Source organism: Odocoileus virginianus, chromosome 10, assembly GCF_023699985.2.
Source record: "Odocoileus virginianus isolate 20LAN1187 ecotype Illinois chromosome 10, Ovbor_1.2, whole genome shotgun sequence".
Classification (NCBI taxonomy): Eukaryota; Metazoa; Chordata; class Mammalia; order Artiodactyla; family Cervidae; genus Odocoileus; species Odocoileus virginianus.
The window spans coordinates 68715650-68734388 of record NC_069683.1 but is presented as its reverse complement, the minus strand read 5'-3'; the positions used below and the strand labels follow the sequence as shown (position 1 = coordinate 68734388).

The window sequence follows — 18739 nt, the reverse complement described above, 5'->3', positions numbered from 1 at the left end:
CAAAAACATCTTATTTTTCAATGTATAAAATATAGATATGCTTATGGTACATAAACAGATATATATAATATCTCTTACATTGAAATTTCATGGGCGCAGTCTAATATGCTTCTTTTTTGGGTGGCAATAATGAAAGAAATGTTGAGAAACACTGCTCTAGATGTCACCAAGGAAAGAGAACCAGGCTCAGTGCTGAGCAGTTTCAGGCAGCATCTGATTTAAACCTCTAATTGGTCACTTACAGATAAGGACACTGAACTACCTTGCCCAAAGCCACACAGTTCATAGATAATACAGGTAACATAGCTGAAGTCTGAGGCCAAGCCTCTTTCCAAAGCCTTGTTCTTTCCATTAAGCCTGACTTCAAAGTCAAAATAGCGCAGTTATCTGAGTCATTATCTCTAAACTGAGGTGATTTGATTTTGGAAAGCACAGAGAATAAACTATGCACCATACACACATACGTGTCTATCATCATGTATCTACCTCGGGATGAACACATGGTCCTCTGCTTCCTGCTGCATTTTTGTCTTGGATTATAGCTATTTGATGGGGGAAGAAAAGGGACAGGGAGAAGAAACGGCTGTCCTCTTCACCTGCCCTGTTTCCTGCCTCCACCTCTCTAGGCTGCATGCAGGGCAATTGCCATCACTCCTGAGCCCTGCACATGCCATGTTTTTCACCAGTGTTCTGTCCCGTCTCCCTTGGGAGGAAGGTCGTGGGCTCAGGGAACCCACTGACACAGTCTGGGGCTGAGAACTAGTTTGAAAGGCAGTGGGTTTTCTAACCAGTTACTCTGACACTCTCTGCCTTATGGACAGTCAAGCAGCAGTTCCACGTGAGGCTGAGTTCCAGTTGATTCTGGAAATCGAGAGAAGACTCTGTGAGCCGTCTCCACCATCAACACGAGCTCTTCACCCCCTTGTTCACGCTTCCTTGCTGGATGCAGATGCACTTGTGATTAAACACTATTATTTAGATTCACTTTTCTCTTATATGGAAAAAGTTAGCTGGTCTAACCCAACCAAGGCACGACCAACAAACAGAGACCGTGGTGAAAGAAGAAGGAGAGGAATGAACAGTTGCAGAGGTCTGTATACTCTGGGAGCTGGTGATGGACAGGGAGGCCTGGCGTGCTGCTATTCACGGGGTTGCAAAGAGTCGGACACGACTGAGCGACTGAACTGAGCTCAGCTATCATGGAAAAGTAGGTGTTTAACAGATTATGTCATTTATTCTTTATAAAACATCAATACTATTCCCATTTTACATCTAAAGAAAAGGAAGAAAGGAGAAGTGAACTTGTCTAAGTCCACACAACTGAGTAGGGTGACTCTAAACGTTATGATTTTGAGAGACGCTCTGGGCCAATTCCTGGGAGCCTTGTCAGCAAAGGCAGCTTAGCAGCAGGACAGTGACAGGCCCAGGCAGGAAGGAAGGTGCAGAAAGGAGTCTCCAGAAAGCAGAGAGAGCTGCCACTGCCCCGGGATCCAGGTTCACCTGCAACACGCCCGGGACTGTCTGTGGGCTTCTGGCCTCTCCGACGGCAAAGGGGACAACCTGACTTTAACTGAAAAAACTGAGGGCATATAGAGGAATTCCCTGGTGGTGCAGTGGCCAAAACTCTGTGTTCCCAATTCAGGAGGCCCAAGTTTGATATCTGGTCAGGAAACTAGATCCTACACATCCCAATGAAGAGCAAAGATCCTGAGTGCTGCAACTAAGCCATGGCTCAGCAAAATATATATGTTTAAATTGAGGTATTACTGTATCATTGTTACAGTGTTGGCAGCAGCAAGCTATCCATAGGAGCTTTCTTGTATATTTTGGGAGCATTTCTCTGTCTTGGTCCCCTGCTGATGACCATACTTTGATTTGCCTCTGTAGCCTCAGGGATGACAACTAGCGCAAGGTGATTGAATCAGGAATGTACCCTAAAATGTCCTGGTGTATGTCAAGAAGGAAACAGTGTAATAGAGCTCGGGATGCTTTTGGAAGCTTTGTGAAGCTCTTGGTGCAAGTCATCCCTCCTGAGGAGCTCCGACCTTGGCTGCTTTCTGCATTTTCACGGATATGTGCTTTTTCACATGAAGCATCGCCAATGACTCCTTGATTGTCTCTTCACTCAGCGTGTCCTCTGAAAGCCACGCCCCTGTTGGTACTCTCAGCTTTCAGCCTGTGCCTCGATCATAATCTTATGTGTGCATGTGTTGTGTCCCACTCTTTGTACCCCAGGGTCTGTTTGTCTGTGGAATTTTCCTGCAAGAATACTGGAGTGGGTTGCCATTTCCTCCTCCAGGGGATCTTCCAGACCCAGGGATCAAATTTGAGTCTCTTGCATCTCCTGCATTGGCAGACAGATTCTTTACCACTGTGCTGCCTGGGAAGCTCAATCTTACTGTAAATACCACAGAAGATTAGTCAGGGTATGTTGTTATCTCCCTTTCGTTACCAGTCTCTTTTAAATGTCTTACACAGGAGTACAGTAAAAGAAGGAAGGCATCAAATTACTGAGTCTTCTGTGTCTGGCATTAAGCTAAAAAACTTCCCCTATAATTTAAAGTAATTCTTACAACACCTCTTGAGATAGATAATATTATTGTTGCAATTTTACAAATGAAGAAGTTAAATCTTAAAGAAATGGAAGTGGTTGGACAAGGTCATAAAATGATGGAGCCAAGATTCTAAAGCAGATCAACTTGACCCCAGACTCTCAGTTAACGACACTGCTGGCAACGTTCTCTGGTTGCCCAAGGGGTCCAGATTACCCATCTGTGACATTTGATGAACAAAGATCCAGAGACTGTTAAAATCAGGGTGTGAGTTTCTGTTTTTAGCAACCTTTTGGTGAGAACATTCTTTCACTTCCTTTGTATCTTTGGTAATTTTAACCATGCATCTTACATCCTACATTTCTTGACTTCTCTAAAATCTTCCAAGATCTGGATTCCTTCTTGCTGTGAATGAGACCAGTTTATGCTTTCAGAGAAGTTTAGGAGCACATCCTCTTATGTAATGATTGCTTCCGTGAAGGAAATTTACTACTCATATCTTTAGACACTGTTCTCCAACTAGATTCCTTCACACATGTTTATTGAGCACCTACTAACTTCCAGGTTGGTTTGGGCACCAGAAGTGCAATCATGGATACTCTGACTGTCCCTGCCCATGCTGGGCAATGTTCTGCTGGTGAAGAAATAAATGCTCCCATATTTTCTAATAAATCCCATTTTTCTTGATTTATAGCCTAACAGTCAGGCTCCTCTTATAATTGTCTAGTTAAATTCAATATCAGAAAAGATTACCTTACAATTCTCCTGTGTTATCTTCCTCTTCTTGAATCCTAGAGCCCTGTCTGGCTGCAAACTTACAATGAATGATGTCCTTTGAGGCCAAGGGGAAAAGAATGAATATTAATGAGTGCCTGTAGTATGTGTTGTATTTATTAAACATCGTCTCATTTAATCATCACAAAAGCATAAGGAAGCACAAGTTATCATCCTCATTTTCAAATGAAAGGCCTGAGAGAATTCCCTGCTGGTCCAGAGGTTAGAAATCTTCCGTTATACTGCTCAGTGCTGGGTTTGATCCCTAATTGGAGAATTAGGATTCCCCCAAGCCACATGGCAGAGCCAAAAAAAAAAAAAAAAAAAAAACCCACCAAAAAAAAACAGGAAGTCAGAGCTTGAGAAAGGCAGATAGTTTGAAAGTAGATACCAGGTACAGAGTAGAGGACCCCCTTTGCATAAGAAGGAAATCATTCACCTGAAGCCATAGCCTCAGGGAAATCCTAGGGAGCAGCCAGAATTTCCCTAGGCCTTGAAGGTGGGTCAGAACACTGACTGAATCATAGCACACAGTTTTGTGCTCTCAACTTAAAAAATAGTCACAACCTAAAAGTTGAGAGTTGCGTTTCATTTGGCGGGAATTTTTAGGAGTTCAAGCCTGGGAGACAGCATCTCAAGTGATCCTGAGAGAACTGGTCCACAGAGATAAGGGATGGAGCCAGATTACATAGAAGGTTTGCAACAAAGGGCAGGTAGTCTGAGCATCAGAAGATCATTGCTAATTAAAGAAAATCAGATATACCAAACTGAGGAACTTAGTGCTTGTCTATGTGTGGAAAGATGCTAGAGTCTGGGCTCACTAAAGTCATTCCTCTCGGGCATCTCAGCTGTCCTGGGCCAGGATCCTGTGTTTTTCACGTCCTGAGCTCCATGGGGCTCACTGTAGGGAGTGGCTGCAGTCTGAGGGCTGCTAGATCACAAATATTCTTCCTCTTCCACTGTGACCTTAGAGCTCACCAGTTCACAAGGAGGGCTGCAATCACTGATGACTGTGACACCCTTGTCTGCTGATCAGGCATGAAATACTCCATTCCTCAGTGCACTCTCCACTCCCCCAAACTCTTCGTGTAGAATCAGGAGGCAACCCCATTGCTTGCATTTCTCTCTTTGGAATTTATTCCTTTCAGTCTTCAAACATTCCCTATTGACCGAGAGGCAGATTCTGTGTTCACGGGACATTATTGACTGAGAGGCAGATTCTGTGTTCACGGGACATTATTGACCGAGAGGCAGATTCTGTGTTCACGGGACAATTAAGTCATGGAGGGAGGAGGCTGAGTTGATGGGGAGATAGAGAGATTCCAGAGGCAAACTTTTGCTATCTCCCAAAGTTGAAGTGTTGATCTTCATGCTACCAATGTGAAGGATGTGAGGAAATTTGCCCCTGGAATCTCTCTCCTCAGTTACAGAGCTGGAATTTGAAGCCTGAAGATCTCAAGTTATAGAAGTAAGATGTGAGTCTATATGATACAGAGAAGAAACATCAAAACATCATGATGTTATAAACTTTCCCTTTCTAAATGTGAAATCTCTACACCAGATCTCTAGGGAGCTAGATTCAGCTTACAGAGTATTCTATTCTAGCAAAAGAATTTTATTTATCTAAATTCTTAAATTTAGTTTCTTTAAAAAAGATTATTTCACCTCTAAAGAATATGAGGAAAGTATTATAGTGAAAGTTCAGAACTCCCTAAAAATTCATTTTTAAGTTATTTTAATATTTTAGGTGCTTATTATTTCTCATATAATGGCTTATTTTATAAGGTGGATGGAAGTTGGAGCTTATTTACTTCAAAGAAATGTACTCTGAATTGTCTGAGTGAGGGATGACTCTGATGTCAATTGACCCATGGATGGGTTAGATATTAATTGACCCATTGTTGGTCCTAGAATAAGGTCATATTTATTTTTGAGATAAATCAAAGGATGATATCAACTGTGAGTCACACAAAGAATTTCGTATTCACAGAGCCTGGCCTAAGGGCTATATAAAGAGACACATTTAAGGAACTTGCATTGGAAAGGAACAGGTTTAACTGGGTTAAGCTGTTCAGAAGAAGTGTAGAATGAAGTTTCTTCTGTTGATACTAGCTCTGCAGGTCGTTGCTTCTGGAGCTGCCCCACTGACTAACTATCCCAGCCCTGAAGAAAATGATGTGGTATTCGCTCAAGTAAGAATTGGCACTATAGAATTTATCTAGACTGATTTTTGTCTTTAAGATTTATTTCACTGACCTGTTTTATTCTGAAGGTACTAGTTGAAAACTGTTTTAGGGAGCTATTGGATTTTAGCACTGCTTTGTTGTTTTCTTATTTTTATTTATTTATTGCTGAAGAGGAATGTAAGAAAAAAGTGGGAAGAAAAAATTTTCCTCTACTTTTCTAGATTCTTCTGGCTGGTCTAAAAATTAAATTGATATGAGACAGATTAACAAGAAAAAATCAAACAAAAGTTTCATAACATCCATATATGTGAGAGATTCAGAAAAACTGAGTAACTCTCCAAAATGGCCAAAACCCTGGCCTTAAAAAGGCATCAGTGTGCAGCTGAGTTATAAATACAGAGCTCCAACAGAAATCTTTCCACATAAAATGATGTGTCAATAAATGTATTTTTTCCAGAGATATTTGGCAAACTTTTATGGCCTTGAGATGGAAACAACTCCAATGACAAAAATGAAAGTCAATAGGAATGTCATGGAGAAGAAAATTCAGGAAATGCAGCAATTCTTTGGGCTAAAAGTGACTGGGCAACTGGACACATCTACTCTGGACATGATGCACAGACCTCGATGTGGAGTGCCAGATGTTAAAAATTTCGAACTGTTTCCAGGGCGGCCGGTCTGGAGGAAACGTCTTATCACTTACAGGTAACATCATAGCCAAGTATTTTTCTACTTTCCCCTAGGTCTGTGTTCTAGAAACTTGGGCCACTTAGATAGAGCTCTAAATCTGGATGTAGATAGTAAGCTTTCCTCAATTATTAACACTATCCCTGTGTTGAAATAGTGTCTCTAGAAGGGAAAACTGTTCCCTCAATGAAATTGTTGGGCTTGCAAGTTCAGAACAGAGTAGGAAAGCCATAAATAAAAGAAGAATGGAGCTGGATCTAAAAAGAGGCAAGAGAAAGCTTTATAGACTATTTAGATGGATAAATGAAGTCTGGGAGCAAGGGTAAAAGACATAAGCCTCTACAAATGTAAATCCTTCATAATGGTGACCTGTAAATCATAAATGAGTAGAAATCAAGTTAGATTCTGTTTAAGGAGTAAGGTGCCCAAGGATAAATATTTCTGTAGATGAAGCAGGTTTTTCTCATCTGGACTACTGATCTATGGAATGATTCTTTTTTTGTTTTTTGCAAGCTGGTATTTTATTTTATTATTATTATTTTTTTTCAATGGTTCTCAAATTTTGCGGTGCTGCTTCTTTTTTTTTCCCCCCAATTATTTTTATTAGTTGGAGGCTAATTACTTTACAATATTGTAGTGGTTTTTTGCCATACATTGACATGAATCAGCCATGGATCTACATGTGTTCCCCATCCTGGACCCCCCTCCCAACTCCCTCCCCATCCCATCCCTCTGGGTCATCCCAGTGCACCAGCCCCAAGCACTTGTCTCATGCATCCAACCTGGACTGGCGGTCTGTTTCACACTTGATAATATACATGTTTCGATGCTGTTCTCTCAGATCATCCCACCCTCGAATTCTCCCATAGAGTCCAAAAGTCTGTTCTATACATCTGTGTCTCTTTTTCTGTCTTGCATATAGGGTTAGGAATGATTCATTCTTGAATGATGTTAGCAGAAATGAAGTATTGTAATAAAACAAAATTAACACATGATTTCCATGTATTTTCCTCTTTTGTTGTGCTGGTAAAGAATCAACAATTACACCCCTGACTTGAGGCCTGAGGATGTTGATGATGCCTTCCAGAAAGCTTTTCAAGTATGGAGTGATGTGACCCCCTTGAAATTCAGAAAGATTCATGAAAACGAGGCTGACATCATGATACAATTTGCATTTCGAGGTAGGGAACTTGGACTTATGTCATCTGTCTCATTTGGCGTGACCCAGATGGCACAGTAGTAAAGAATATTCTTGCCAATGCAGGGGATGCAAGAAATGCGAGTACAATCCCTGGGTCAGGATGATCCCCTGGAGTAGGAAAAGGAGACCCTCTCCAGTGTTCTTGCCTGGAAAATTCCATAGACAGAGGAGCCTGGCAGGCTACAGCCCATGGGGCTGCGAAGAGTCAGACATGACTGAGCATGCACTCACACACACACACAAAACATGTGTAGATGGACTAATTTTATTTTTCTTTTTTTTTTTTAAATAAGAACATAGAGATGCCTATCCTTTTGATGGCCCATGGGGAATCCTAGCCCATGCTTTTGCACCTGGAGCTGGTCTTGGAGGAGATGCACATTTTGATGAGGCTGAAACCTGGACTAAATCACGCAAAGGTAGGCTCCTCAAACCCTCAAAGAATTAAAAAACCCTAACAAATTCCAAGTTATATCTTGTTTTTGAAAGGCCACATTCTGAATAAGGATTATAAGGACAGGAAAACTTTTCTGATTAAAATTTTGACACTGAATAAAATTCTAACACTGTTTCCACTTCACCCTCTATAAATGGAGTATATTGGACTAGCTTATTTTAAAGTTCATTTCCAAGAATCTATGAAGATAAACTGGTTTATTAGTATATACTCAGGAACCTTAAGAACCATAGTATGGAAGGAAAAAAGCCATTATTTAGGGGATCAGTTTTTGGTAGTGCAATCCATAAACTCGAACAAATACAGATACTAATGCTGTGTATGCCAATAATCCTAGAGCAGGGTAATCATTTGCATGATTCATTATATGCTGACAATTTCCTAAATTCATAGTGGCATAAAAAGATGAAGTTATAGAGGATTTAGAGATCTCTATAAAGAAACACAAGGTTGTGTGATCAGGTAGTCTCTTGTGGTTCTGGGATAAAAATTTCAAAATGCCCCATTGATCATTTAATACCTTGTGTGTACTTACAGAGGGGATAAAACTCATCATCCATCCCAGACAGTTGGGGGAAGAGGGTAACGAGCATCCCCTGTTATTTGGAGAAGTCATTATCCACTGGAAAATTCAAGGCATCACATCAGAGGCCTTCCTAATATTTCTATTGGAAATTCTAGACTATATGACTGACCATATGTGGAAAGGAAATAAAGAGAAATTCATCAAGAATGTGCTCTACTCAGCACCATCATCTCCACCCCCAGTTGATATTGTTTGCATTGATGGCAATATTTGAAAGGCTATTTGTCTTAGTTTGACACATGGCCTAAGGCTTATGAAACCTTTGATTGAGAAGAGAACTTTCTTTTATTGTCAAAAGACAAATGATTAGGTCCTGGCTGAGCCTCAAATCCTCAGTAAATATGTTAAATTTGTGCAAATTTTATCCAAAGGTATTTGGGGTTTGTAATCTTTTCATCTGACAGGAGAAACGTGTTGATTAGCCTGGAGAATTTTTAAAATTCTAAAGAAACTTAGGAAAGTCATTTAACACAGACCTTTACAGATAGAGAAAAGGAAAGGTTAGAGGCTACCTTGTGGAAAATGCTGGGACCAGACCATTTATTTCCTAGGTCTTGTCTTAGCACAATGTATACTTTCTATTTGTCCATGTTGCCTTATTTTAATTTGCTTAATTCTAAGCTTTCAAAAGACTGGATTATTTATGAAAATTCTAATTTAAAATCCTTATTCTCGACTAATTTGGACACAGTAAATTCTTTTTCTTTTTGGCACGGTAAATTAATTGAATGGTTCCCATAGTCTTCACTGAGTTTCTATTAGGGAGTTAGGTGATGCGGGTGCTTAGATTCAGAAATGAAAAAAGCACAGTCTTGTCACTGAGAAATACACAATCTAAAAGGAAACAGAACACAAACAAAAGTCCATTATTTTGAGATGAGAACCAGTGGTGATCTTTTGTACAAGTAGTGCAGGAATTGAGAGTGAGATAAATTCAGGCTTACGCCCAATCGTAAAAGGTTTTGTTCACTCTTCCTAGTCTTATGCAGAATGCAGAGAATTAGTCTTTGCTTCTTCTTTCTCGTTGTTTGGTAGAAGTGGAAGCATCTCTGAATTAGTTACTGGACCCGGGTGTTACAGGGAGGGCTTGGAGGATCCGTATTCTTAGAGACCCCCTCAGAGAGCTGTGAACTCTGCTTATCTTGGGTTCTAGAGAGTATTTCAAGATCAGTCTCTGTAGCTGAATGGTGTGTGACCCTGGGAAGTCAGTTCTGAGCTTCCTTTTGACATAGAGAAAGAAAGAACCAACAGGTTGAGAGGGAGGTGGGAGAGGGGACCGGGATGGGGAATACATGTAAATCCATGGCTAATTCATGTCAATGTATGACAAAAACCACTACAATATTGTAAAGTAATTAGCCTCCAACTAACAAAAATAAATGGAAAAAAAAAAAGAAAGAAACAACCAAATGAAGGCATTAGACTATAATGAAGATTAAAAAAAATCAGGAATTTTCAAATCTTCTGAGAATTAGGAAATCTGAGAGAAAGAGCACACCCTTGTCTCTTACCTACAAAGGTACAGCCTCTGGGACATACAGGAAAAAAAAAAAAAAACAGTTACAACTATAATATGGTAGTGTAAATATGTCCAAAGTGTAAATATAGTCTCTCTGATTTCATTTGGAATCATGTTTAGGAGAAGGGTGATCCAAGAAATTTTTAGAGCCAAGAAATTTGGATGTGAATTTTGGCTCAGGCACTTAATTTGTCATTTAATCTTGCTGATACTGTATCCTCATCTGAAAATAGAGAAGAAGATGACTTCCTTTTGGTTGTATAAGGATTAGATATAATGTGGTGTTTTTCTCAGTGACTCACCTGGAACTTAATACTGATTTAGACTTGAGTTTTGTAAAGGAAGGTTACCAAAGACTTTTCTATATCCAGTGAAGCCTGATTAAGGGAAAAGCAGAACAAGGTCTTGTGAGTTGAGAATTATTTAGGAGCAATGAACACAGCTGTGAGTCATTCCGGAAGTTTTGACAATGGAACATATTTCACTCGTCTGAGAGTGCAGCGGTCCTTAACCAGAGGCATGCACTGCCATGCATAAAGTAGACAGCTGGTGGGAACTGCTCTATAGGACAGGCAGCTCAGCTTGGTGCTCTGTGGTGACCGAGATGGCTGGGATGAGGGAGTGGGAAGGAGGTCCCAGAGGGAAGGGGACATATGCATGCATATAGCTGGCTTACTTCACTGTACTGCAGAAACTAAAACAACATTATAAAGCAACTGTTTCCCTGGTAGCTCAGACGGTAAAGAGTCTGCCTGCAGTGTGGGAGACCTGGGTTCGATCCCTGGGTGGGGAAGATCCCCTGGAGAAGGAAATGGCAACCCTCTCCAGTATGCTGGCCTGGAGAATCCCATGGATAGAGGAGCCTGACAGATTACAGTCCATGGGGTTGCAAAGAGTCTGACACGACTGAGCAACTTCACTTTCACTTCATACCCCAATAAAAAGAAAAGAAAAAGAAAATATGTGGAAACATTTTATTTGGTTGTCAGAACTAGAGGGTAGTGGTGCTACTTGAATTCAACGGTAAAACGAGAGATTTATAAAGATCCGTAATGCACAAGACAGCCCTGATAGCAAAGAGGAATCTGTCCACAGTGCCAAGGCTGAAAAAGCTTGCTCATGAAGGAGGAAAATGAGGTATTTCTTAAAGTTTCCTTTTTCACTGTCAGATGTTGTGTCATTGTTCTATAGATGCCAATAGATTTCACTGGTTCTCTCTTAGGCCCAAACTTGTTCCTAGTTGCTGTTCATGAGATTGGCCATTCCTTGGGTCTTGGCCATTCCAGTGATACAAGTGCCATAATGTTTCCCAGCTACAGAGATATTGACTCCAAGATATTTCGCCTCTCTGCTGATGACATACATGGCATTCAGTCTCTCTATGGTGAGTTGAATTTCTTCACCATTTTGCCAAATAAAGATACTCATTCTTATGAATAATCTCATACTATCTGTATTTGGATAAACATTAACATTTATCTTCTCTTTGAACCCCATGAGAATTCTGTGAGGTAGGCAGCACAGATATTATCTTCATTTTATGGATGAGTACAAGGGGACCTAGTTTTTTATGCCTGAGCCAGAGGCAAAACCTGAGTCTTCTGGTCTGAAATCGGTTTTTCCTATCCACCATACCATTGTCTTTTGAAGAAGGCACATAGAGAAATAATCTAACCAGAACAGGAGAACAGAGTGATCAGAGTTTTATTCTCCACAATGTTGCAACTACATGGCAGGGGGAAAATATTTATTATATGCTTCCTGTGAATGTTATAGAAAACATAAATCGCTTTTTAAGTATTCTTCATCAAGAACATTGAATGTTTTAGAGTGTTTCTTCATCTTAAAAATAAAAGGCATTTTTTTTTCCTGATGCTTCTTGAAATGTATTTTCAGGACGTCCAGAAAAACACCATATTCCATCAAATCCTGGCAGTACAAACCCAGATGCTTATGACCCCAATATGAGTTTTGATGCTGTTACTACTGTGGGAGATAAAATTTTTTTCTTTAAAGACAGGTAAGATCATTTTCATATCTAACAAATATTAAAGGCTGATCCCTCAGATTTTTGTGTGTGTGTGTGTGAGAGGATGGTGAAAAATGATTTAAAAAACGAAGTAGATAAAATCTGTTAGTAGGAACTTGGACTTGATTCTGAAGGCAATGGAGAGATATTGAAGATCTTGAAGCAGGAGAGCAGTGTGATTATATTTGTTTTAACTAGAAAACTGAGCTGTGAAAAAAATGAATCTGTGGCAAGAATCTGGGTTGGGGACAGATAAGACAGGTAGCAAGGATGTCAGACTATTTTAATCATACTGAGATTTAAATTAAGATGGTCAAATCTGGATTTAAAGCTGTGACAGAGTACCGGACTTGATTCTTGATTATTAAAAAGAGAATTCCAGGATGACATATGGTTTTTGTCTTAGAACATATGTTGAACCAGATATTGGATGTGTGGGTCAGTGGAGAAAATTAGTATTTGATATAGATAGAACAAATATTCCCCATTATCGAGATTATGGAACTGAGATACTTGAGGTTGAGTTGGCTTCCTTTAGGTTACAGAACGGCTGCCTGGGTTGTGAGCTCAGACTAGAACCTAGATACTTTGGTTCCAAGCACCATGTATTTCCATATGCCAGTCTGCCTGTTAAGATCATTGCTAGTGCTGGATGTGATTAAAATCCTCTGCATGTGGTTCTCCTGCACAAATGCCCATGGAACAGAATGTGAAGCTACTGGAAAGAAACATGAAGTTCTTTCACAGGTCCTTCCTCTTCATGATTCTTCAGTCTACGGGGATTTTTTAATGTGTTAAATGTTTCTTGTCAGGTTCTTCTGGTGGAAGCTTGCTGAGAGTCCAAAAAGCAGCATTAGTTTAATTTCTTCTTTAGGCCCAAACCTACCATCTCACATTCAAGCTTCTTATGAAATCGCAGACAGAAGCCATGTTTTTCTTTTTAAAGGTAATTCCAATGTTTAGTTTTGCTATTGAGTCTACTTCTAAGGAAGAGAACAAATTAAGGAAATAGTACTACATTTAAAGAACTTTTTAAAAAGCACTCCAGATTTTTATTATTAGGGGCTCTGAAATATAGCCCCAAATAGGGTAAATATACTTAGGTAATATGTAAAGCTTATTGCAAAATTCTGTAAAATATAAGATGATGATACTTTGGAAAAAAAAATACAGAGCCACAGAAGGTAAACCATGTTTAAGAACAGGAGTAACATATTTTGAATCTATGAAATAAGAATGATGTTGCTTGTGCTGAGTCAGTATTTCTATTACTTTCTCTGTATGATTCTAATGTACCCATTCTCTTTGTCTTTATAGATGACAAGTACTGGTTAATGAACAATTTGAAACCACAGTTAAACTATCCCAAGAGCATACATTCTTTGGGCTTCCCCTCCTCAGTGAAAAAAATTGATGCAGCTGTTTTTAACCCACTTTTCTATAAGACCTACTTCTTTGTAGGTAACAAGTTTTGGAGGTGAGCTTTCATGGTTGATAATTTGACCCCTAAGATTTGTGAAACAGTCAGGGAATGGGATTTTTCAGAAGACAGCTTTTCTATCTAGATTTAAAAAGGCCCTTGATTCTCCTGGAAGAGGGATCAAGATAATATAGCACTGGAACAGTTGTTTTCAACCTAATTCTTTTCTCTGTACTGTTGATTTATGATAGGAGATAACAATGCATGTTTTAAAAGGAGCACTTTAAATAAAATGTCATGTTACTAATCATAGTAGAAATGAATTGAAAAAGAGTGGTGTGGATGTATGAGACCTAGTATTTGCAGTCAGTTTGCAGGGCGTATGCATTTTCAGATTCCTTTCTAGAACTGTTGGATCCCAAGGAGACAGAATGAGGGAACCATGCTATGAGGGACAGCAGATTGTTCAGTCATTAACTGGAAATTAGAGAGTCAGGAGCTAGCCCTGGCAGAAGCATTCTGGCAGAGCGGGGAGAGTGCTTGATTGAAACTCAAGAAGCTTAGGGTTTGAGTCCTATAGAAACTTGGAGTAAATCTGTGAACAGCTTAGGTCCTTGGTTTTCCAATGGGTACAGTTTAAACTGTTCCAGAAGAGAATAAGGCAGGTTTTGTGATTCATAACCATGAAATATCAAGCTTAATGTCATGAAATCCATATTTTGATGTAGTTTCTGCTGGTTATTTCTTTGCTCAGGTATGACGAGAGGAGACAATTCATGGACCCTGGTTATCCCAAGTTGATTACTACATACTTCCCAGGAATTGGCCCGAAAATTGATGCAGTCTTCTATTGCAACAGTAAGTGGACTGGGAAACCATGAACATAGTGGAAACCCCTTATTAAAATACTGGATTATAGAGTCTTCCAGATCAGAAAAAAAGGGCTCCAAATTGGAAGAGAAAGAACTCTGCAGTTCTCCATAGGACCACGGAGAGAAAATCTACAATTTTTTTGGCTCAGAATAGGTGGGCCAGAAGAAAGAGTGAGGTGGCATCAAAGATGGATTTATACTAGGGTGGTCTATCAGACAGGGAGCAGATAATTCTTGCCACTTTTATATGTCTGAGTCTTTGGGATTTCTATCATGTCAAGCTGCACAGTATATGTAAGCGAGCGGATAGCAGTCAAGGCAAGCAGGAGTCTTTTATACATTGTTATGTCCTGAGTTCTTTAACTTCCTTTCAGTCCCTTCCACTCTTCATGGGTTCTCATGGACTGAGTCTCAGGGTGGGATGAAAGAAGCCTAAATTTATTTGAATTTGTGTGTATGAATGTCTTCCAGCAAGGTCAGGCTAAGTAAGATATCTTTGGGTCAAGATATTTTGGGTTGTATTCCTATCCCCATGTTTTATTTATTTTCCCCATCAAAGCTTCTATGTACCCTACCTGAGTCCACTCTCCTCTCTTCCATTCTGAATTCTCCACCTGGAGTGTGAATTTTCAAAACCATTTGCATTTTTAAGAGTCAGTCTTAAAGACCAAACAACCTTCTCATTAAAGATATTTATGGTGAAAAGACTAGTAATAGGTAGATATCGGGGCAGGATATCTAACTGAGGAATCCAACTTTATAATCTTGAATCTAATCTTGTCTAACCTAGGTCATCTTTTTTTTTTAAACAATACAATCAGAGAATTAAAATATTTCATTTTTTTTTTTCATTTTTAGGACACTACTATTTCTTCCAAGGATCTAAAGTACTTAAATATCATGTCCTAGCCCAACGTGTCATTGAAAGTCTGAAAAGCAGTACTGAGCTAGGTTGTTAGTAATGATATAATTAATGGTGTTTGTCAGTTCACTTCAGTTTAAAAAGTGTTATGTACTTGCTGTGTGCCCAGTACCATGATATATATGTTATCATAAGGTAAAATCTATGGACCATAGATAAATGACTATATAGGCAAGTGATTATATAATATACATAAAATTCTTTGATTTTGAAAATGCTCATTGCCAGTTTTTATTGAACTCTTCTACTGAGTCTGAAGAGACACCTTCAAAGGCCAAAAGAATATCTTGGTTCCTAATATCCTTGAACTGACCAATTTTAATTATTTCTTTGGCTTAACTAAGTCAAGAAATGATTAGTCTCTGTAACCACTGTATGTTTCAGTAAGGGTATTATTTTAATTATTTGGGGGTAGGCAGAAGGAGAAGAGGGCAACAGAGGATGAGATAGTTGGATGCATCAGTGATTCAATGGACATGTATTGGGCAAACTCTGGGAGATGGTGAGCGACAGGGAAGCCTGATGTGCTGCAGTCCATGGTGTCGCAAAGAGCTGGACACAACTTGGTGACTGAACAGCAACAACAAAAGCAGACTACTTAGGACTTTTAAAATGACAATTAATGAAAGTAATATATAAATAAATCATATAATTATGGTGATAATATAATTTTATTCCATTGTGTTGATTTTTCTGTTATCTTTTATAATATATGTATTGCTCAAATAAAAACTTGAAAGAAAGTATTTGGTTTTTAAGAACTTTTTTCTTGAAAAACAGAATATGTGTTTTGAAAATAATTTTGGACTTACTATTAAATAATAGTTGGATTTCCCTGGTGGCTCAGATGGTAAAACATCTGCCTGCAATGTGGGAGACCTGGGTTCAATCCCTGGGTTGGGAAGATCCCCTGGAGAAGGAAATGGCAACCCACTCCAGTACTCTTGCCTGGAGAATCCCATGGATGGAGGAGCCTGCTAGGCTACAGTCCACAGGCTGGCAAAGAGTCAGACACGACTGAGCGACTTCACTTTCACTTTCTTTCTTTTCACTTTCAGTATTAAATACAATGTCTATTACCGTACAAAGGGGTGAAAAAGAGATAAGGCAACCAGAAACAGGAAAAAGTTATATTTGTTTTGGTCACTTGCCTAAAGTCACCTGAACCCTTGGTCTCAAAACTAGACAGCATTCTCCAGACTACAAACAACCCCAAGGAGCACCTCCAGTGTATGACCTCAAGCCTGGAGAGAAGAAGGAAGGAAATGGGAACTTCCCATTTCAGTAAACTTTTCATCACAGCTCACGTCGGGTTTCTCCACTGCCTTAACACACATTCTCTCTCTCTGGATTGCACATATGTTAAAATTCTAACTAATAACTCATGGGTTTGTGGAATGCTCGTAGTTTCCTATGTATTTTCACACCATTGCTTGATATACTCAAGATCTAAGAAATGGTCAAGCCTATTTCAACTCAGGAGGAGGTCTTACAAATGCTGAGAAAAGAAGGGAAACTAAAGGCAAAGGAGAAAAGGAAAGATATACCTATTTGAATGCAGAGTTGCAAAGAATAGCAAGGAGAGATAAGAAAGCCTTCTGCAGTGATCAATACAAAGAAATAGGGGAAAACAATAGAATGGGGAAGACTAGAGATCTCTTCAAGAAGATTAGATATACTAAGGGAATATTTCATGCAAAGATGGGCACAATAAAGGACAGAAATGGTATGGACCTAACAAAAGCAGAAGATATTAAGAAGAGGTGGCAAGAATACACAGAAGAACTGTGCAAAAAAGATCATCATGACCCAGATAACCACGATGGTGTGATCACTCACCTAGAGCCAGATACTCTGGAGTGTGAAGTCAGCTGGGCCTTAGGAAGCATCACTATGAACAAAGCTAGAGGAGGTGATGGAATTCCAGCTGAGCTATTTCATATCCTAAAAAAATGATGCTGTTAAAGTGCTGCACTCAATATGCCAGCACATTTGGAAAACTCAGCAGTGGCCATAGGACTGGAAAGGATTTCTTTTCATTCCAATCCCAAAGAAGGAAAAGGCCAAAGAATATTGAAACCACTACAAAACTGCACTCATTTCACACCCTAGCAAAGTAATGCCCCAAATTCTCCAAGTGAGGCCTCAACAGAATGTGAACCATAAACTTCCAAATATTCAAGCTGGATTTAGAAAAGGCAGAGGAACCAGATATCAAATTGCCAACATCCGTTGGATCATCACAAAACAAGAGAGTTCCAGAAAAACATCTATTTCTGCTTTACTGACTATGCCAAAGCCTTTGACTGTGTGGATCACAACAAACTGTGGAAAATTCTTCAGGAGATGGGAATACCACACCACCTTACCTGCCTCCTGAGATATCTGTATGCAGGTCAAGAATCAATAGTTAGAACTGGACATGGAACAACAGACTGATTACAAATTGGGAAAGAAAAGAGTACATCAAGGATATATATTGTCACCCTGATTATTTAATTCTATGCAGAGTACATCATGCAAAATTCTGGGCTAGATGAAGCACAAGTTGGAATCAAGATTGCCAGGAGATATATCAATAACCTCAGATATGCAGATGACACCACCCTTATGGAAGAAAGAGAAGAACTAAAGTCTCTTAATGAAAGTGAAAAAGGAAAATGAAGAAGTTTGCTTAAAACTCAACATTCAGAAAACTAAGATCTTGGCATCCGGTCCCATCACTTCATGGCAAATAGATGGGGAAATAGTGGAAACAGTGAAAGACTTATTTTTTTGGGCTCCAAAATCATTGCAGATGGTGACTGCAGCCATGAAATTAAAAGATATTTGCTCCTTGGAAGGAAAGTTATGACCAACCTAGCCAGCATATTAAAAAATAGAGACATTACTTTGCCAACAAAGGTCCATCTAGTCAAAGCTATGGGTTTTTCCAGTAGTCATGTATGAATGTGAGAGTTGGACTATAAAGAAAGCTGAGCACCGAAGAATTGATGCTTTTGAATTGTGTTGTTGGAGGAGACTCTTGAGAGTCCCTTGGACTGCAAGGAGATCCAACCAGTCCATTCTAAAGGAAATCAGTCCTGAATGTTCATTGGAAGGAGTGACGCTGAAGCTGAAACTCCAATACTTTGGCCACCTGATGGGAAGAACTGACTCATTGGAAAATACCCTGATGCTGGGAAAAATTGAAGGCAGGAAGAGAAGGGGACGACAGAGGATGAGATGGTTGAATGGCATCACTGACTTGATGGACATGAGTTTGAGTAAACTCTGGGAGTTGGTGATGGACAGGGAAGCCTGGCGTGCTACAGTCCATGGGGTTGGAAAGAGTTAGACATGACGAGCAACTGAACTGAACTGAATCTTTATATCCACATTACAAGCTATGTATCAGTATCCTGATCTCACAGATGAAAAAGTGAGGTTCAGAAAAGTTAAAATGTTTGTTCAAATTCACATACACATTAGGTAGCAGAAATGATGCAACTGTTGTTCAATCAAACCTATAAAACATACAGAGACAAGAGTTTG

At 39.5% G+C, this 18739-nt stretch overlaps 1 protein-coding gene across 1 annotated transcript; it reads left to right on the top strand.

Annotated features, from left to right (window-relative positions):
- Window positions 1–5383: 5383 nt before the first annotated feature.
- Window positions 5384–15949, top strand: MMP12 (matrix metallopeptidase 12). Its single transcript, XM_020900370.2, has 10 exons — window positions 5384–5518; window positions 5970–6217; window positions 7232–7380; window positions 7694–7819; window positions 11185–11346; window positions 11859–11982; window positions 12804–12937; window positions 13309–13468; window positions 14166–14269; window positions 15142–15949. Exons 1-10 carry the CDS (start codon window positions 5414–5416, stop codon window positions 15240–15242), a joined length of 1413 nt encoding a protein of 470 aa, XP_020756029.2. The 5' UTR covers window positions 5384–5413; the 3' UTR covers window positions 15243–15949.
- The last annotated feature ends 2790 nt before the right edge of the window (window positions 15950–18739 follow it).